Source organism: Falco rusticolus, chromosome 10 (assembly GCF_015220075.1).
Source record: "Falco rusticolus isolate bFalRus1 chromosome 10, bFalRus1.pri, whole genome shotgun sequence".
Classification (NCBI taxonomy): domain Eukaryota; kingdom Metazoa; phylum Chordata; class Aves; order Falconiformes; family Falconidae; genus Falco; species Falco rusticolus.
Genome location: NC_051196.1, coordinates 18,125,344 through 18,147,593, shown reverse-complemented (window position 1 = coordinate 18,147,593; position 22,250 = coordinate 18,125,344). Strand labels below are relative to the sequence as shown.

Genomic DNA, 22,250 nt, shown 5'->3' with positions numbered 1-22,250 from the left:
GCAGCGGCACGGCACGCGGGAGGGGAGGGGAGAGGCGCGGCGCGGGGCAGGGCAGGGCGCGCGCGCCGTGCACTGCCGCAGGACCCCGGGGCTGCCCGCGCCGCCCGCCTGCGCGGAACAGCGCGCCCCCACGGAACTGCTGCCTGCCGAGAGCAGAGCTGAACCCGCGTTCCGGCGTGTTAGAGCCGCAGCGGAGCCGAGCGAACACACGCGTTGCTCAGCGCCTGGACGGTGCGTTTACGAGTGTCCCGTTCCCGCCGGGGCTGACCCGGACGGGCTCCCTGAGGCGGGCAGCGGGGGGGGGGGGCCCGGAGCGGCGGGCAGGGGCGCGGGGCGGCCCCCGGCGGGGAAGGCGCAGCGGGGCCATGTTCCACGTACGCCTCCAGCGGAGCCGGCAGCCGCACCGAAGCGCCTGCTGAGGAAGAACGTATTAATTGCTTAATTAATAAAGATTCTCCGGCCAGGGCAAAGCAGGTTGACTGTTGAAATCACCTACATATCCTCAATTATGTATCACAGAGCAAAACTCGCCAGCCCCTGTGGATGGGCAAAGGCCTGCAGGGTCTCACACCAGCTGTCCTCGTGTAACTGTAAATAAAGGGGTACAGCAAAATTCCATGGCAATGGCAACACTGGGGGTTTCTTACTTTATTTTTTTAAAATCCTTTGTTCTAAATAAATCTTGCTTGCAAAACACAGCGCTGTTGGGAGCAAACACCATGCCTGTGATTTGATGAAGATACTCCATTTCCACCGACTGCCAGCCTGTGCTAGCGGAACACCGCGTCACGCGCTGGAAACACAGAAAAGGGCACTTGGTTACACAGTATTCCCACAGGAACAAGGCTGCGGAAAGCAAAAAGAACACATACACAGAAAAACAACAAAACTTTAGGGGACAGTATCTGGTACTAAATGATGAAATCCCAAGAAATGTTAGGAACCTGGCGCTTCTCAATAAAACTGGGTAGCCTGTAACATTCCAGCTCCGCTGTTTAATAAAACCACAGCTGTCCAGACATCTGCCATACAAAATCCCAAGCTGCACAACTGCGGAGCTGCAATGGGACAATGATTTATCCATCTGACTTGGTTTAAATTCTATCAAGAGTTTTCAGAAACACAAAATTATTCTCAAACTGACAGCAAACCTATACCTAAAAACCTAAAATGTGTACCATCAACCTTTCAATACCAAAGTTGAGCCAAGCTATTTGCATAGATATATTTATTCTTCGCTTTTAATACTGCCAAAAAGAAGGTTTTGAACTTGAACATTTGAACAATGAAGTCTTTTAAACCAGGTAACATTAGAGGAAAAATGTGTAATACCACTGGATGTGTTTTGGAATAAAATATTTGTTTTAAAATATAGCAAAAATAGGGTAAGGCTATTGAATTAATAATCATAAAGGCTGAAGAACAGTATTTTTTGAGGATGTGAACCCAGGTAAACTCATTCACTGAGACAAACCCATCGATGCAACAGAAGCGTAGCAAGACCATTCCTTAAGGTAGAGAGGTATGAAATATTTGCTTAAAAGGGAAGGACATAAAACATTTAAATAGATTTATTTTTCAAATGTTTACATAAGCCATGGACCATTTTGTTTCAAACGCTGAGTTAAAGAACTGCAAAGATATATATACAGGTACGTTTAAGGCCATCAGAAAATTTAAACCTGACAATTAACTAAAATGTAATTCTGAAGACTTTATACGGTAGATGCATTACTAAAATTTATTCTAAAATTGAACAGCTTCAAAACAGGAAATACATTTTCATTTCATAAAAGTCTAATGGATAATTACTAAAATTTATCTTTATAGCAAAATTTCAGATGTACTCTTCATCCACTGTTGGGTATTTGAGCACATTTTATAGAAAGGAAAAATTGGCCACCATAGTTGGAACAGAGCTAAACTCATCTTATTATTTTATGAACATTAAAAGGTAGAGGGGGGAACAAAACCCTAGCTTTCAAAACGAATGGGTTAAAAACTGCAGCAAGAACTAACAATGATAAAATGTAATTCAGAACAAAATGTCAAGTTAGACTGAAGTTTTTCTAATACAGTTCTCTTAAGTGCCACTCAAAATGGCTTCACAATGTGGATTTTGAAAAACACATTTCCTTCCCTCCATCAAGGCTAGATCTGCAGAGCCACAAATAATTTTAATTGCATCATATTTAAAAAGCCTAAGAAAGTTAACAGAATAGCACCTCTCCCCTTAGATAAATAGTTTAGAAAATTAGTTTCTCAGAGACCCTGCCATACCACACCACAAATTCAGCAACGCCGTTTCTGAAACCCCGTAGGAATAAACAGAAATCCAGGCTGCTGCTTTGAAGTTTTCATAGAAGTGTACGAGGGTCAGGGGTTCGCTTTCACAGAGAGGAAGAGACATTAAAGTTTCTTAACAGTCTACTACAGCACAGATGTCTTCTTTCCTTTTAATGTTAGATTATTTCAATGCAACATCAAATTCTAAGCAGCCAGGTGCAGTGGTTCCCACAAGCATGGAACCTTTCTGCTTGGAAAACACACTGAGTGGGATGAAGAACATGTGAGTGTAAATGCAAGCAGTATTTGCAACCCAGGAAGTCTGAAGGACCTTCTCCATCTCCCTCCAGAAAAACAAATTGGCCAGAAACAAATCAGTTTAAGCGATTAGCCTTCTTCATGACTATCAGTTACAGTAATCTGACATTAAGGGTATTTTCCCAAAGTTCATGTCAAAACTCCTTCTGTCAAGTTCTGCCACTGACTATAAAATAGCCAAGATCAGTACGAGACCAATCAGACACTGGTGTTGTGATGGAACAGTCCAAGACATTTTTACAAATTTTGTCATTTAGAGAAAACCAGAATTGAAGGGAACTATACAACTATGCAATGTTTGAGTTCCCAGTCAAGTTCCAGACAATAATCTTAACTATGTTTAAGCCAAGGAATCATCAATAAGGAAATCATCTTCTAAGTTCAACAGGAAGGTTTTATTGTTCAGGATCATTTTCTTGTATTTCCTGCTTGCTCTTCAGATGAGGCACTGATTTTTTGGTCAATCAGTGGTGAAGAACACCTACCCACCCCATCCACTGAACTTGGTGCCAGCTCAAGCAATTTAAAACCTTTCCAGTCCCACTCACATTCAGTGCAGATGGAATGCTGTAATAGCTGCATAGATCTGAAAGACTATATTACAGTCGCAAACCTCAACTCCAGCTATAAATTTGTATAATTTGTATCCTCAAGCATGTTTCAATACCTTGCGTACACTTCCATCAGTAAGTTTTGCATGAGCAAGAGGGATGATTTATTTTTCATGAGGTGACTGGCAGCCTCGTTAATGGGGCTGGTTAAGAAGCATTGTTCTCACGTCCCTTTGTATCCACAGGAGACTTGGGATGGGAGAAAATTGAAGAATAAAGCACAATTTTGTCTACCGAGCCCCAATACTTGTATCTCAGATGTGCATTCATGATGAATGGTTCTTGCGAATAAGAGGCAAGAAAAGTCAACTACTCAGCTTAGGCAATGCCAAAACTTCAAAAAAAGCACAGGAAAATTGAGATTTTCCTGACCAATTGGGTCTGTATCTTAATCCCGCTGGACCACAAAGGTTTTGCTCTATTTGCTTTTAAACATATTAAGTTCAACCACTTTTTCAGTATCATCTATCATCTTTTCAGTATTAAGTCTAGAGTTAAAGCCTTTTCGGTAACTTTTCTCTTTCCAAAGTAGTTCCTCAAATGCCATCTGGGGGGAAAGAAGAAGGAATCTTGAACCATTCTCCAAAGACACATATGAAGGTAACCTTTAACACAATCCAAGAGCTGCCTAACAAATAAGGTCACCAGGACATTTTGAGAGGACACATTTTTAAGGTCATGAAGTTCTCTCAAAGTTATAAAGTCCCAGCAGAACACATTAACTGGCTATTAACAAGAAGTCAGCATTATTCTTCCAACTACTCTGGATGATGTTATGCTTTAGAGATCGTTATACACAAAAGACAGTAACTTGGAAAGAAAATAGGGCTTAAGTGAGGTCTAGAACTCCCTCCACAGCAAACTCCAAAAGTAGTATCAGTGAACTGTTCTTAAAGACAGCCTGTACACAGGGAGAACACAGAAATAAAATGTAGGACAGTGTTGACTTTCCGTATGAGACAGTAGCTCATGATTTCAGAGTTAAAAATTTTAAGTTGTAGGTTGTATAGGAAGGATCCAAGTTTCCCAGGCACAGTAACATCAGGTAAAAATATCTGGAAGCTTGAGTGATTTATAAATTTACTCAAGAATCCTTGTATTAGAGCCAAGAGGAAGTCAAGATGCTGAAGCTAGTTCATTCTCAAACACATAACACACTATGTTACCACAGCCTAAAAATATTAATGAAGCCTCTGCCAATATAAAAAACTCTTATCTCCTCATAGTAGCTGTATATGAAAGAAAGCAGTCACAAACTAGCTTGTTATCCTCTCAAAAGACTGATTCACAAAAGAATCAAATAAAACCACCACCAAAAAGTGCAATTGATGTGTCTACATACAGGCTCAGAAGTAGCACTTTGTTATGCTCACTCATGCTCTCCAGCCACAGGCATCAGGCCCGAGTTATCCCACAGCAGCACCAAACTAGAATAAACACAGCTCACCCACAGCATCCAGAAAGGTCTTTGCAACAGAGGCAGCCCAGAGCTGCCACCGCTTTACCTCCATACAATCACTTCTATAATGGCCTTTGTACAAAAGATGGCCTTTATCAACAGAAACAAACCTAGGAGTGCTTGTCATGTGGATTTAACTCAGATCTAGAGCCAAGTTACCGAGTGAAGATACTCCAAAGCTCCCCTGACCAGGCCAGAAAACCAGCTGATGGACCTATGTGCCATACTGTGACTCAAGCCAGTTTTTCAGTATACTGTTTATTAGATGCATGTATCGAGATGAAAGGAGTCAGTGCAAATTCCCAAATTAATCACATCTTATGTACTTGTTTTAAGCTTGTTATTACAACACATCTCCCCCTGTCAGCATACAGTTTGAGCAGCCAACCCTAAAGACCATTTTCAGACATGAAAAAGCTTACAAAGTTGTATCTCATTTAAGAGGCCTCTCAGCTACCCCATGTTTTATGAATAAATATAAGTTGGAAAAAAAATAACCCCAAAACCTTAAATGGAATGATCTGATCCATTCAGTGGTCTTTAATTCATTATGCTGCAAGTTTACTGGCAAACTACAATCAGGTATTTAAGAAGCATTTGGTGTGCAATGGAAAAAGCCGAATAGCTTGTGTTCTACCAACCATTTAAAAATAAGCTGATGCACAAAAACCATAAAGAAATTTTGAAAAAAAGAATTCACTGTTTTCCTACATCAGTTCAACATTAGAAGGTTTGTCTTTTTATTTTTTTTCCAGTTAAAAAACAGTTGGGACTAATCTCAGTAATAGTTTCCTAAAAAAAGACACAGAACAGCAACTCCTCAGTGGACTGCAGTTTATATAGTTATACTGGTATGGAATGTTTCTAGGCCTTGACTAAAACTGCTGCTTCTAGTCATCAGCATCGTTTCAAGATGTCTGGTGTGTAATATTGTCTTTGCAAGCTTATCACTTTTCTCAGTAAAAACATTTCTCATTTGCGCTCGTCACACAACACGGAAAAGTGATATTACCACCTATTTGTATGGAGTTTCAGATTATTTTACAACTAAGTCAAAGCATCCGACTACAAGTTCTAAAAGTTCAGTTGTGATACAAAGTAGAAACGACCCTCAAAGTGAAAACAACCTTCAGTTTTGTATACAACAGTTAAAACAACATGTAGCTGTTCCTTAATTTCACCTTTCCACACATTGGAATCATTTGATGAGCAATACTTAACGTATATAGCACTTTTCTTCTTGCACGTGCTACAGAATGCAACAGAACTACCAACACCTCTATGGAGGCAGCTATCAAATATATTCTCCCCACTGCAGAGAGAGTGCATGTGCGCAAAAGGTAGGCACAAGTGATTTTCCAAAGATTACACCACAAGTATGTAGCAAAACTTGAATAAGACTTGGTATCTTCCAGCTCCTATAGTCTTATGCCATTCCATTTATACATTGCTGCCTTGATGAAAAGTAAGTCCATAAAAAGAAGTTTCCCAGAAGTCACAGCTATTAGGGTAAAACACTAAAAAAAACAGGAGGAAGGTTTACATCTATTCAGGAAAAACAGAATCTATCGGGGAAAAAAACCCTCAAAACCTTATGAAATGTCACCCCATCACATTAAAATTGTTTCAGTCGTTGAAAACCAGTGTTCCAGGATACAATTTTTATAAACATGTTTTATTTGTCTTGCTTATACCATTAGAACTGTAACTGCTGGCTGTCATTTCCCTTAAAAGGGGAAACCAATTCAAACACATACTGGTGCTTTTCAAAAGATAGCGATTAAAAGGGCAGCAGCAGTGGGCATTTGAGATTTCTTAAAACCTTCAAGGCTGCAGGAAAGACAAAAGGACATGTGACCATAAGTGTTATGATTATCCATTAAGAGATTTCCATCAGTACCGGCATCAGTTATTTAGGTGATAATACAGCAAGGTCAAGTATTAGTGACAGACAATGTGCAAGTCATAAGGAATGGTAAGAGAATACCAATCCTTACAAAAGTCATTGCTATCAAAGAAACTTAAGTGTCTCAAAGAGATATCTAAATACTTCACATCAAATACACAGTGGCCATCCAGATTATATCTCACATTTGTTGCAAAATTTTTTCAAGTGCCAAATCAAAGCTTTTTTTTTTAATAAAAAAATAATTACACAATTACATTAGCAGTTATGCAAGTGATCTTAAATCCTTAGCCACAGTAAATAGGGCCCTGGTGATGAGGAGTGCTGCAGCTAAGGGTGCTTCTTTGTCAAAAACTGGCTAGAAGCCTGTTTGTCTATTTAGGGAAATACGCATCACTACGCATCTTTAACTGTTCAGTGCCTCAATTTAGAAAGAAAAAGCTGAAATGCAGTTACTCTACCAAGCCACACTTCACCTTTTCCATCCTTTCATGGGAACATTTAAGTTTTGTCAACTGCCACCACAGTAAATCTTTACAAATTTGCAGATTTTATCCAAATTTGTTACATCACTTTTAAATGTCAGAAGTGAGTCTTTACTTTTTCCTGCAACTTCAGTTAACCATGGAGATTGGATCACCCTGAAAATTGCCTTTTTCTTTACTCTTAGCAAGGGTGAGGAATCTGAATCTCATGTGCAAGGCTCAAGATGATGCTTAGGACAGAACATGCAGAGTAAACGTTGTTTTGTTCCTTTCAATATCCAGGTAATATAAAGCTGGCAACTGTAGTCCTGTCATTATGGGTAATGAAAATAGTCCCTTTACAACAAACTTCCTGTAAGGGAGAACAAATAGATAATAACTCTTCTGGTAACATGTATAGTACACTGGCCAGCGTTGTTTTTGGCGTTTTATGTAATCCAATGAATTAGTTTAATTCACTTGCTGAGCATTCATTTGAGGCATCCCTCTGTTTGGTCTTGGGGGCCCTCCACGACCTAGAAAACATAAAAAGGTTCTTGAATTATGCATGAAGTCAGGTTATTAAAAAAAAATACCCTAAAAGCTCTGGTTCTAACTGGGAAAGAATTCCCAGGTGCGTATCCGGATTATATATGGTTCTAAAAGCTCCTTCCAATCGAAACTCAAAAGGATGTAACTTGTCTTTACAGTTTTCAGCTTTATCACAGTACTTTTCTTTCCCCAGACCTTCAACGCTATAATGACTTCAAGTAAAAAGTTTTGCAGTAAAGGCAAAGATTTACTGTAATTTAAATGTAAGTACTGTGAGTTAACTAATCATGTTTTAACTTCCATTCTTTTCTTCCTTTGTTAAGAAAGAGACTGCCTGTAGCTCACACTCTCAGTATATGAGAACTGCAAATCATTTGGGGAATCCCTCTCACGTTTGCCTGTACATCCCTGACAATAAAACACAAGATTTTTCTTCATTAAAGTGGTGCTTCCTAAAACATGTGCTGGGTTTCACCACAGCCTAAGACTAGACTGAACTTCAGACCACAAGTCCACACTATAGGTCTTTCAGTACCAAGACAGTCAAGGACAGAACTCTTCAAAACTGAGCTACTGCACAAAAAGCTGTGGTTTCGTAGGCAGTGCCAACATACAGCCTCGAGCTGTCCTCACTGACAAGCCACTCTGGTGAAACCTTAAGATTCTCATGGAAAATTCTGTATCATAGAGTCATCAAATTGCTTAGGTTGGAAAAGACCTTTAGAATCATTGAGACAGAAGACAGTCTCATGACTAAAAATCTACTAAAAAAAGAAAAAAGTCGAACTGTGGAAATAGTGTTGAGAATAAAATTTAGACGTTCCAACTACAGCCTCATTATGTAAGTAGGGGTTTTTTCTTGTCTTCTCAGAGGAACATGTGGTAAAGTCTCTTATGAAACTACAGGACAACACAGCTCCATAAGCTAAAATCAAAAAATCTACAGGATCAAGGAACAGAGAAGCATGGAGAGAAGTTTTGTATCCTTAAATGAAGAGGCCTCCAAAATAGATGCAGTAGGAAATCTTTCAGTGCAACAGAGTAATATACAATTTCGAAAGCTGACAGTCAGCTCAAGCCCAATGTCTGCTGCATAAGCAAGTCTTGCTTGCAAACTACTAATGCAGCTAGTAAGCAGATCTTAAGTCATGATAAAACAAAACAAAAAAGGCTTTCCTAAGGCTTTCATTAATCAAAGGCTACTAAATAGTTCTACTACATTGGAAGTGTTGAAAGCAACTCTTGTTTTAACTCCTTTTCAAAGAATATCATTCAACAGCCAACTAAAATTCCATCCCAAGTTCAAAGTATCACAGTATAATTCAAGTCAGAAGGGACCTCAAGAGGTCCTCCCAAGTTCAACACCTGTTCAAAAGCAGGGTCAACAACAAGGTCAAAGAAAAATAAAGCTTATTTTCTTATTTTTCAATCGTGACCCTCTGCATAACGAGTGAGGTGACTTTTTAAACCCAAAACTCCCTAAGATGGATGAAAAAACTTCCATTCAGCACAAATCAGTTATTCACTACTGAGGAAATTACCTCTAGGAGCTCCACGAGGTCCACTTTGTCCAGAGCCACGTTTGAAATTCTGTTGATATCCATCCTGAAACAAAGAAATTTAAGGAGTTAAAACATAAAACCTGAGCATTTTGTTATGTTTCAGGAAGCTATTAATTGCCAATAAAATAAGGAGCTTTTAAAACAATATGCACTGACAAAAGACCTGTGACTTCAACGTACAGCATTTTATTATTTTAAATTAATCTTATAAAAATAAAATGTACAATGACAAATTATCTCTCCAGTTACAGGATATGTTGTTCAATATGAATATGAAATGTAAATAGATGTATTTAGTGTTCAAATTTTTCTAACCACACCAAGGCCAAACAGATGGATTTTCTGAAGGACCAGTCAATAAATGAAATGACATTCTAACTGCAGGACCAAAATCTGCCATCTCGTTTGCCTATAAATACTTGTTTGGGGATACACAGAGTTCTACATTTTCAAGTCAGTCTAAGCTTTGAGCTAACAGTGTAATTTCTTCAGAACAAAATTCTACACAAATTTCAAGTATCAGCATGGCAGAAGACAGGAAATACCCAGCAAGTCTGGGAAGTTAATTTCCATGGATTTAAGTTCTTCCTTAAATTTCTTTCTCAAAGCTGAGAAAATAATTATATTTAAGAAAGTGTTCTTTATAATTTACTCAACTTTGCTCTAGTTCCTTGACTAATTCCTTTAGAGGTCAATCAGTGAAACAGAACACATTTCCCATTTCTAACCAGCCATTTAACAGCCTACTATTTCTAAGTATCTGTTCAGTACCTGAAACTGTCTTCATTAGCAATTAAAAGAAAAAAAAAAAAAAGCATTGGAAAAGTTTTTGCTAATAGCTTTGTTTGAGTGTTTTCAATTACAGGTACTTCTTCCTTCTACTTCAAGAAGGTCACAACATAACTGTAACTTACCCGCTGGTAGTTTGAATAATCCCGTGGAGCATTAAATTGGGGCTGTGTGTAACCACTGTTTGGAGTGTTGGAAAAGGAAGGACGGTAGCCATCATATCCTCCTAAGGAACAGGGTGCAAGTCTTTTACTTGGAAATTGTAACTTTTCACTTCATGCTACCATATAAAGAAAACTAGTAACAGCATTTTACCTTAACCTGAGGGAAAAGCCCTTCACTAAGTACTGTTTACTTGCAAGTCAAGCAATGTTTGCAATGTCAGTGCTAATATTATTACAAGAAACAAGAATGAAGAGCTATTAAGAACTGGGAGAAGATAGCAATTCAATGTATTTCTCAAGTCATTTGAGGTTTGATTTATGTAACATTCAATCCAGAGCTAAACATTACACTAGGATCTAAATGTAACTGCTGCGACCTACAAGGCCACAACAGCCAACTGAAGCAAGAAGCTGCTCCCGAGCCAAGACCCTTCCGAGTGCTGGGAACCATGTCCAAGGATGGCTCCAGTCCCAAGAATCTACGGCCTGGAATCCAGATCAATTTTAAACAGACAAGTAGTGACCACCGCATTCCCTACCACAATCACTTGTATTATGCAGGTTTCTCCTCTACCCTCCAACCACAAGGGGAAGAGAGCATGGCAACTGCAGACAGTACTGTATCCATTACTTTAATCCCAGAACACCTGACAAGGAAATAATCTCTCTCTCCCCATTCTAACACACACATCTTTGTAACATTGACAGCCACATACAGTAATCTCCAGGAATCATGAAAGTTCTCTTTATTTACCCAGAACTGCAGTATAATTCCTCCACTCCTATTAATTCCCCTCAGAGTAATGACTTTTGGACATTTTTTTTCTTGTTATTTCTACATTATCCAGCTTATTATCCACACGATGCAACACAGAACTCTAAAATATACTGCTTCTACCATAACTGGAAATTTAAGAACACTTTTGAAGTATTAATTGGCACCTGAATTCCTCACTTTATGGTTGTGAAATTGTTGGATATTTCCGTGTTTTCTTATTTATACTTGCAGTAGATGCCTAATCAAACTAAGACTAAGCCTTCAGCACAGAAAGAAAAAAAAATATGCTGCTTTGCTTACATCCTAGTAGGAAGACTAACAAAACACCTAAAATTACAGTTGCTTAAGTTGGCTAAAGCAAAGTGAGTTTTTCCTACAAGTTTAAATATCTTACAGAGATTCTACTACAATATAAAAACAGCGGGTCAGTTTAACACTTGGTATCTTGACACAGTTTCCAGAAAGAAGTAAGTAAAAGTCAAATGAGAGTTTAACAAAGCTGTTTACCTCTAAATCCATTTGCCGGTCCCCTGTAACCATTCATTAAGCCACGAGCCCCACGCGATCCACCACGAGACACTCCTCGACTGTTATAGTAAGGCTGACTGTTACGTGGAAATCCAGTATTCTGTTGGGGAGGTTGCTGGTGGTTACCCGCCACTTGATGAGTCTGGTCCGGGGAACCATGGTAAGTACCAACCACTATATTGGAATTGGGGGGTAAAAAAATTGAATTATAGAAGCCTATGTTTCTTAATTTATGTTCCCACATACTCAAAGCTCTGAAAAACCACTGAACACATCAATAAATGCCCACCCATTCAAAGAAAAATAATTAACTCAAGTTTATGTGTCAAGATAACCAACAGTATCGGAACAACCCAGAAGTAGTAGAGTTCATTTAAGTCAGTGTCAAGAAGTCTCTACTGTAAGCTTAGCAACAAACATTTCTAATGCAAGCACAATTTTCCTGTGCCATTTCAAACTCTTTAAGAATCAGCAACACGTACTCTAGAGGAAAAAACCCAGCATGAGTAAGTTAACTCCCTTCTGTACCTTCCTCCTCCCTGAACTGGCAGAGAGCCACAAAGAAATACCTGCTTTCACTAAAATTCTCTCTGTTAAGTGTAGCTGTGCAGACTAAGGTAAGGTTGATGAGAACATTCTAACAAAGCTGACATTCTGACTGTACAGGCTGGGACATTCTACAGAACATGTAAATCAAAAGGCAAGAGCAGGATGGATAGCTTGAGACTGTGCATCTTCGAAACACAACATCTTCACTTCACAGGAATTGCAAGGAATGAAGTGGATTACAAAAGCAATCCAAGGGTTAGAGGCTCAGCAAGTGCAATAAAAGATGGAATTCTGTATGTAAGAGCAAAACAGCTGTAAAATTTAGCTCAATACCAAATGCTGAGGCAAGATCTCAAATTGTTGTGTCCCTCTCGTATGCAAGAGAATCGCCCAACAGGGAACAACTTTACATCTACTGCACTCAGCCACAGAGCACCACTGGGCTTTTGCATAGGTCCTCCCTTCTCCCAGTATGCAGATTTTGTTCTAAAGCCACTGCATTTTCTGTGTATCAACAGCTCCATTTACTGCTACAGTAATTTTTTTATTACCGCATGGCCCACCTTCCACATCAGCATCCCCCAGACACACTTTCTGCCTTGTGCCTGTATACAGCTCAAAACCAGTATAGATAAAACAAAAACTTGGTTCTCCCTCTTCTCATTCACCCACCCCAGTATCCCAACTTGCAAAGATGACAAGTTTCAAGGTCATGATCAGTTATAAAGGATCAAGCTCTTTTTCTTTACTCCACCTCCAACACTTGTTAGCACTTCACCCTCGTCATCTCTGTCTTTAGTCCTTCACTCAAAATCCCTCTCTGCATCTGCAAATTTTATCTCTGTGGAAAGGAGAGTTCTGGGTGAAGAACAGCTTTGTACATAGACTCTATTTTACTGTTTGTTTGGTTCTTTGAAGTTGCTAATTTTGAAAGTATTTTGCTTGTTATATTCAAACCACGGCTAACTGGTTTTAGCAACAGGTTCTAGATCTTTGTGAACCTTGCATCTGTGAGAAGCAGCCCCTACTTGCTCTCAGTTGTAGCTATTTCCTTTCTAAAATGTAATCTCAGGTAGTACAACCTTTTTTAAAGCAAATTTATGGAACATCCAATCTTAACATCAGCAGAGCAAGTAGTCCAGTATACTGCTATCATCTTCACCACAAACCTTAATCCTGTTTGTGGTTTTTTTAAACTCATATAAAACTGAATCAAATGGCAAAATTCTTCTAATAGCTGGAGATACATATACTGAATTTCAACCCTCGTTGGATATTCAAACCAAGACAGAATAACAAAACCCAATTATTTTTCAGGGGAAGGCTTCACAAGACTAGAAATGTTTGAGAACATGTGACATGCTTTGCTGCACCACCTGGGACTTCACAGCCTGACAGTCTGCTCTGCTGAGGCTACTACCATTTTAGTTTTTGCCAAGATAAATTTACCCGTCTGGAGTTGTTCTTGCTGAAGATCTGATTGCTCTACTGGGTGAGGCTGATTGGAGAAACTCTGGTTGTAACTGGCCTGGTACTGGTTTTGCTGCTTAAGGGTTTCTGGCTCATTAACAGGAGGAACAGGTGCATTCATGTTGAATACCTGTAACATTAGAGAAATAGCTCTGGTCCAATTAATTTTTTACATTTCTTCATCACATCACACAAAGAAGCACGCAAGTCTGAGAAACATGAGTATCACATTACTGTTTATTTAATTACATGACTGATTCCAGTGTTTATTTAACAACAAAAGGAATGGCTACCAAAATACAGGGATTCAGTATGAATTTACTACTTACTGTTTGCATGGATTGGAATGGAGCTGCATTAACATTGATTCCGCTGCTATGCAAAGGCTTGCTAGATCCAGCCTGGAACACCTGAGGCTGGGATGCAGTGGGAAGCGATGATGATGACGGGGTCTGGTCTGCATTCAGTGACATTGAAGCCTAATAATTGAAACAAACAACATTTTAGCAGTTTTTGAGTAATACCGAAACCTTAAAAAAAAAAAATAAAAAATCACTTGGGGGGCAGGGGAGGAGTAACAATGTCTCAGGTTCACCTCAAAAAATGAGTGTTTTCTATTTCAGCTGAACAGCCTCATTCACAACAGAATAATAGGAAAGGAAAACCCTAGCATGCTCCCTCATTAACTTGAAACACAACTAGAAAAAATTAGAGGGGGGAAATGAACAAGTGTCTGTGCTAACTGCCAATGTGAAAAACTAAATCCCATTTCCTAAGCCAACAACACTGATGCTGGCATGTTACTTCTAACTAAACAATCTTGTAAATTAAGTGTCTTCTTACTGTGAAGGACTTACTGGTCACGGACAGGCTCAAATTTCTGAAATGAAATGGAACTGAAGTGGCCCTACCAATAGATAACTAAAAGTTACAAAACTTTATTTATAAAAAAAGCATAGACTAACATTTGATCACACCTGCAAGCAGAGTCCTTCCCACCCCTGTGAAATCTGACTTGCCTGAATCTGGTCAATTGATTCTTTCTGTGGCCGTTGTTCTGTTGTGTGAGAAGGCTGATACATGGGTTGGGAGGCTGTATATCCCTCACTTGTAGAAGAAACCAAGGGAACCTGACAAAATAAACCCCAAAGCCCCCAAAAGTCAGCTGATGCTCACACACAGTTTTATAAAAAGTATCAGAGAACTCTGGAATGAATGGTACTCTCTAGTAAAAAGTAGGTATTCCAGCAAATCCCTACAACCATTAAAAAATAAGTGCTTTTTAACAAGAAGTTTAACCACCTCATCCTGACATATTCTAATGTGCCGTACCACCCACCCCCTGCCAGACTGTGTTCTGTGGGTATTTCTGAATCAGCTGGACAGGCATTTGCTTTTACTAACGAACACATCCTTCTCCTCACTTCCTTATGCAACCTCAATTACTGTAACACAAAAGCTGGGGAAAGATAGACAGAGGGAGCAAGAAATATATAAAAGTTTAAATGAGAGAACTCCAAGCTCACACAGAAATAGAGAAGTGCTGGTTTCCAATGGACCGAATTCCCTCATTTTAAAGCCTCTGCTCCCCTGCACAGAGTCCAGTGACAACTCTGACCAGCAAAGCAGAGGACTTCGCATTTAAGGCTACTGGGGACTTTAAGAGGCAACTGGTAACGACTGATGGGTGTCTTCACATCATCTTGTTGAACACTCAAAAGAGCTAAGTTTAGCTACTGCTTGCAAGATCCCCAAGAGAATAAGGAGCAGCTCTGGCTGAGATAAGGAAAATAAGAAAAAAAAATCCATTGGAGTAACTGACAGGCATAATTTAACAGTAAAATAAAAGCTAATGCAGAAGGAACTCTGCCAAAAAATTATTCAGCACCTACAAACCAACAAAAAGCACTGAGACTACTAGCACTTCAGGAGGTACATACAGAGGACACTCAAAGAAAAAGCCCACATTCCTGTTTCTATACAAACGAGTGACTTAAAACTTGCAGATTCTAAGCTGGAAAGATAAAGCAAACAATTTACACTACCATTACTCTGAGATACACAATCAATCCAGATTTTTCTTTTGGTTTTCAAATACCTACAGGGATCAGATTCATTACTTGAGACCAGCAGTCCTTCAGAGATGCCACATACGCTTAATACAAAATCAGGAAGTTCTTGAATACATAATTTCTACATTGCAAAGCAAGTTTAAGAGATCCTACTTAGAAATTTTTGGCAAAGCTCAACTGAAAACCACACTCAACTCATCCTGACTGCTCTACAACTCCAGTATTAAAATACTACCCAAGCAAACAACTGGGAGTAATCCTTAACAGAACAAGTGAAAAAACAGGCCACAAACTATAGTTAATCCATTAAGTCTATTTGTGGTCTGACACCCACTTGAACAGATACAGACTGCCCTTTAACCAAGTTATTTTGGTTTTGGCATTTCTGTTGCAAATAAGCAGATAAAGGACAACTTGTTTCTATCCAAATTAGAAATATTACTACACATGGTTTAACATGAAAGAGAACGTTACTAGACAAAGGTTGACATGTCCAATTATTAGTCAATCTTGAACAGAATGCACTCAGAAACCTCAAGTTAAGCTGCGGTATTAGAGTAGGACTACACAAAACAGTATTCCTAACGCCTTCCTCTGAATCATAAAAAAAAACCCACTTAAAATTCACCGTCACATGGAACACAGATTTTAAGTGATGGCAGCCTAACACACAGGCATGTGGGAGTCAATTTGTGAAATTAAAATCATATCCACATACTGAATTTAAAGACTTGAGGTGAGCCCCACAGACTGAAAGAACTGGCAGCTGCCGAGAAGTTCACACTAGGCCATTAGAATGAGCAGCGCAAACTGCAACTGCTTCCGTGCTTGTGCCCTTCAGTTTAAGAGGCCTCTAGTTAGAAATGCAGTTTCCTCAGTAAACTTGTACTTCCACCTTGAACCTGAGTTTTCCAAACAAGATAATGACCGATAAAACTCCCTTATAAAAAAAATGCAATGTCTGCAGAGCACAGAACCGTATATAGTAATGCTTATAAGCAACAATGTTGAAGAGATAAGGGAGATAAGCAATTTCCCAAAATCAGAACTTCAGCTTTTTCTTTTGAGTTTCTCATATTGTTAGGAATTAAAATCCTATTGTAACATCAATGAAGCCTAAAATCAATTTAAAATCCAAAATACAATTTAATAAACATTTTACCTGTGTAGCTTCTGGTTGCACAGGAACTTGGTTAGGCTGGGCAAGTCTCGACTCAGCATGAACTGAAGTAAAATAATTTCACTTACTACATAGTACAATCAAACCTTTCGCAGAATAGCATTACCACCTTATCCAATTCAGTTATTTGAGAGTTGATCATCGCAAAGATGATTATCCTTTTAGCATGGCAAAGCTATACTCAAAATACCAATTACAATTTCCATGCAAAGGACATATTTTCCAGTTGTCCAAAATTATCCAACAATTTCCAAAAGACTAAGCAAAACTATTTTGCCCATCTTAAAAAAAAAGTTTATAATGTTCCACATTTCCCAGCAAAACCTAGAAGCATGTGAGAATCACAAGTCTATGAATAGTATGCTTCAGACGTACAATCACATTTCTGAGAAAAATCACACTTTTATCAATTACTTGTGATGACCCTTTCACTATGTAGCAGTAACTGAAGCATTTCTAAGAGACGACTTGACTTGCAGGCTTCCCCAATATTTATGTTTAGGATTTACCATTACAAACCTGGAGGGCAAACCATTTGTGGCATGTCCAAATTCTGTGCTGGATTCATGGGCTGTGCAGATACAATTGCAGGATCAAGTGTTTGGTTCTCAAACTCCAGCATAGAGTCCTGGGGTAGGAATAATAAAATCAAATCCAACTTACTGTATTTAAAAAATATTAACATCCATAATACAGAAACAACCAGGTCACAATAATGGAAGTTTAGCCCACAGTTACAACTGGTGGTCTTACCATATGTTTAAAGCAACTAAGATACTAAAAATTGCAGAATGTATTTAGCACAATAGAAATTCAGTCCGTATATACACATTAGAGCTTATCTGACCAAAAGGTTAACTGGAGGGAGACTAACAGCCAGACAGAATAAGCAGCAAACTATTCTTGATCATAAATCAGCACTTTGTATAAAGAAACACAAAAAAGAATGTAAATAGTGTATGCCTCACTTATTACCAAGGTGTCTGTCTTTGTGGAAGACAAGAAGCTTTTTCTGATGTATTCCATTATCTCCCAATGTTTTTCTAGTTGTTCTAACTTTACAGGTTAAAGGAGAGCCTTCAAGAAGTAACCCAAAAAGTATTGTCTTCATGTGTTGTGTAAGTTTTTTTGTAACACAAAATTTAGAACTAGCTTACAGAAAGGGTATTTTGCAGCTGGTCTGACTTAAGCAGAATATACTATGGCACCCAGTGATGCATGACTTTCTGCCTTCTCTGTAGATGTAGTACAAAGAAGGACTGAAAAGCTAAGTAACATTCTAAGTGTACTCTGACAGCAATACAGGTTCACAGGCTTTAGATGAGGATCTTGCCATACAGCGCCACGTGGTTTGCACAACCACTGTATCTTTCAAATAAACTACAGGAGACTTTAAATCATGACTAACAGCCAGAAAGTGCCATTTTGTGTCTTTGGTTCTAGCTTCACAGTAGGGTGGGTTCGTCATACCTGCATGAAGTTATACGGGCCCTGCATCTGCGCCATAAGGTCCTGTACCCGCTGTCTTCTAACAAGAGGATCTGCTTGAGCCACAGTAGTGAGTGTGTGAGGTTCAGGAACTGGAGGAGATGTAGCTTGTGTCTGTTGCTGCAGCGAATTTACAACCTAACAAGAAACAAGCAATCAACTGAAATTTCAGCTTAAGAAAAGATGTCACAGAAGTGAGTCGGTAGTTCTTGAAGTTTATGGCTGTTGCCTAATTCATTATTGACTTAATTACTACAGTGTTCTTGAAGGAAAATACTACATCCCCCTACAGTCATGCCAATACTGGCGGCCAGCTTCTGATCTGAGGACTTCACAGCATTAGTAAGTTCAGATTGTACTCAATTTTCTTTCCATCTACTCCACTCCCCATTAAGAACAGCGCTAACAAAGAATTTGTTCAATATTACAAGCATTTTTTTAGAGCAGAATTTGAGACACCAACATATCAACATTTGGGAATTTAAAGAAAGTCAGGGAAGAGTAAGTTTCAGAAATATGCACAGATGGAGAATGATTATCTTCTCATACCTTTTTGGTAAATTAAGTAGTCAGAAATTTTGGGTCTCTTAAGACTTCATTTTTAATTTTCATAGCCACATCTAGACCCAAATTCTCAAGTGTTATCCTAGCTAGCTGATCTAGGGTCTCAGAGGACAGCAGGCAGCATTGCATGACGGAAGGATTGCAAGACAGCACCATGGGGGGACACCAGAAGCAGAAGCACAGCTCATAGTGGGCAGGAAAGCTCAGTTTTACTAGACATATTCCAATATGGTGCACATAAATGTACGAACAACAGCAACATGCTTTCAAATACCACCTTATCAAAGACAGCAGAGCAACCAGGAAAGCTGAGCATGAGCATCTAAGAATATCCACCATCAAACAGTTTGAAAACAGTGTTACAAGGATGGTCGAGTTGAATGAAGTAGCACTTTCATGTTCCTAACCAGTTTTGCTCTTTAGGCAACTCCCATAACACAAAAGTGCCATTTTCAATTTGCATTCATGTCAAGAACTGTCCTTTAAATAGAAGATTATTATCAATGACTTAGACATCTATTGTTTCTCTGTTCCCCTGAGCTTTTCATTAATAATAATCTGCCAGATGAACAGGTAAGCCTTTAACTGACAGCTGCACAGGATATAACTTAGCATACATACACCTGAAAGCTTCAATTGTTTCATGTGAAATACCTGGTTTCTTATTAGAACTGCAGAAGACAAGATTTGTGTACAGCGGTCATGACAAGTGACAGAACAGTCTTATTTTAGACCAGTTCTATAATCACAGGTCCGAACTTTAAACTTCAACTCCTGATGTCCACCCTCAAAGCATGTAAAATGTTTTTAATTTCTCAAAGAAACCTACAGCATCTTTCAGTATGCCTACTCCTTGCTCAGATTTACAAACACTGTAAGTAACATTCTGCACATGCAATTGCCTCCAACTCCAATGACTCCTTGACCAAATCCCTAGCCATCAAACAGAAAATTAGGAAAAAAAACCCCAAACCAAAAGCCTCAAAAAAACCTAACAACAAAAACCTACATTCCTCTTCAAGATTCCCTTCAGATCCACATCTCCTCTACCACCCATCTGAAGAGAAGCAATCTGAAAATTCCCATGGATGTATACCCTAAGGCTGTCCACACCAGAGAACACGCACAACTGCTTTACTGTTACAGTCCCTGAACCTCAAATTATGGACTGTTTCCAAATTAATGAAGAATTAAGCCCTGGGAGGGCAATTTTTTTTTCTGAAAATGTTATTTACAGCACATATATAGACCTCTTACACATTACAAAGTTTAAAAATGGAAGTAAAAAAATAAAAGCAGCAAGCCAGATGACTAGGTGAAACTTGAGAGATAAAACCAGCAGCCACTCATCTCCTACGTATTTATTACCAAAACCATTCTCAATTATTTGAGTATTATCACTCAGCTTATGAAACCCAAGTCATTCGTAACGATTCAGTATCTTCAAGAAAAAAACACGTTGACAGAATAATCAAGAACACAGAACAGGGGCAAAATTTTATCAAGCATTTTCCTTTTTCACAAGTAGTACAGTACTAACTGCAGATGGTGCTTAATGTTTTATACTGTCTTTTTCATATCTCTTCAATGTCAAAAGGAACTGTTTATGGCCTATTCCTTTGGTCTTATTATCACTACTAGGTACTTAGATGTATTATAATCACAGTAGGATGAAACTATAAAATACACTCAAATTTTGTGTATTAACTTGCTGAGGGACAGGACGTAGTTCCAACCTTAACAGCTTTCTAAGTCTGCTGCATGAAGAAGGTACAGAGACCACTCAAATATAGGCATCATTATTCACAAACCAAATTATTACCTGACCATACATTTCCATGCATCTTGGGGGCACAGCAGCAAGGTGAAACTTTTGTTTTACAAGAGCTGAACCCCTCTGCAGAATAGTATGACTTATCAAATTCCATGTTCACCTTCTGACACCCTGCCTCCTGACACCCTGCCCCTTGACCTTTTCAGCAGGCAGAGCTGCCCAGACACAATCAAAGGAAAATGACAGGCTATAGAAAGCCAGGGGGCAAAGCAGGAGGAAAGGAGAGGTAAAAACAGAAAGAGACCACAAACCAACGAGAACTAATTTGTATTCTGGCAGTCACAAAACAGTTTCCAATTCTACAAAATACACATCTATACAACTGAAGTTCCATAAGCTAAAGCACAGAGAACTTTGTATACAAACAGAAACAGATTCAGGTACTCGTCACAAAGGAAGCAGTTAAAATATAATCAAACAAACAAACAAAAAAACAAACCCCAAAACAACAACAAAAGTAACCCACAAACAACCCCCCCACTATTACCAATAAAGCACATCTTCACCAAAATTAAAACGTCACATAATCCAAATGCAAATACACTTTGAAAATTCACAAGCGAATTCTTTAGTTTAAAACTTATGGAAGGCCCATACAGAAATGTCATTGTGAGACACCATCACTTCTCAAACTATAAACATACCATACCACAGAAATCTTGAATGTACCACATCTACTGGAGGGTTACTGAAAAAGAGATGAGTTTGTGATAGCCTTCCTCTTCATAACAATCATGGAAATCTTCTGCATAAATGTTCTCTTTCCAGATACTATCAGCTTCCAAAATTAACAGCTACCATTCACAGCTCTTCACTATATTGATGCCAAAACTGTCTCCAACTGAAGAGCACAATGTGCATCATCATCATCTTCCCTAAAGACAGCTCAGTTGCATTCCCACGAGAAATGGGATTTTGGTGCCCATAAGAACAGAAAGAGTCATCTCAAAGACAGTTATTCTCAATTTCCCCTTTTTGTGTTATATCTGAGAAAGTAATCTTCTTAATGATGAAGAAACAGTCTTCAACTCTAAATTTTCCTGAACTGCTCATTCATACATAGTCCAAGAAATTGGGACAGGAAGGACAACTGACATATATATTCTTTGTATTGCATTGTTCTATGCAAACAAAGCTGAAGAGAATCCAGATTTAGCAGACTAGTTCAGACATGGAAAATGAAGCGTTTCTGAAATCAGTCTGATAAACTACAACTTGAATTATTTTACCATACTAATACAGTTACTGCATATTATTATACCCATGAGGAAGTGTCTTGAGTTTTCAGCTGCGCAATATACAGCCTTACAGCTTAAGAACAGAGGGAAGCACAACAGGCTTCAATTGTAAGGACATTTCCTATACTCCTGTGTCTTCATCCGTACTACCTAATAGTAGGAAACAGAAAGAACTGAACCTCTAACCTACTCTGGACAGTTGGTAGAAACGCAGATGTAATCTGGGTATATTCAAGACAAATAGAAGCCAATCAAGCTAACTTTAAAATACTGTGTCTTGTAAGAATACCCCAATCAAGCATGGCTTTACTGTGTGTTTTTGGAGGGTTTCTTCATGTTTTTTATTTAAGGGATTTCTTAAATCACATTCAATAGCAGTGATATTTTAGAGGTTTTTAAGTAAGGGAATAGAATACTATGACAAGATTCTACCAAATC

General features: G+C 38.7%; 1 protein-coding gene across 2 annotated transcripts in view; it reads right to left on the bottom strand.

Moving 5' to 3' along the window:
• Positions 1-4,913: 4,913 nt before the first annotated feature.
• The window catches only part of CAPRIN1 (cell cycle associated protein 1), a 37,324-nt gene continuing 19,987 nt past the window's right edge, over positions 4,914-22,250 (bottom strand). Inside the window, exons 10-19 of one of the 2 annotated variants that reach the window (XM_037401851.1) lie at positions 18,159-18,314; positions 17,208-17,316; positions 16,671-16,732; positions 14,456-14,566; positions 13,766-13,915; positions 13,416-13,566; positions 11,397-11,591; positions 10,073-10,173; positions 9,138-9,201; positions 4,917-7,580 (exon numbers count right to left, since the gene is read on the bottom strand). In XM_037401851.1, the coding sequence (XP_037257748.1) occupies positions 7,516-7,580; positions 9,138-9,201; positions 10,073-10,173; positions 11,397-11,591; positions 13,416-13,566; positions 13,766-13,915; positions 14,456-14,566; positions 16,671-16,732; positions 17,208-17,316; positions 18,159-18,314 (1,164 nt within the window). In that variant the 3' untranslated portion in view covers positions 4,917-7,515. Of the gene's footprint in view, positions 7,581-9,137; positions 9,202-10,072; positions 10,174-11,396; positions 11,592-13,415; positions 13,567-13,765; positions 13,916-14,455; positions 14,567-16,670; positions 16,733-17,207; positions 17,317-18,158; positions 18,315-22,250 lie in introns of both variants that reach the window. The other variant, XM_037401852.1, reaches the window with a different exon arrangement.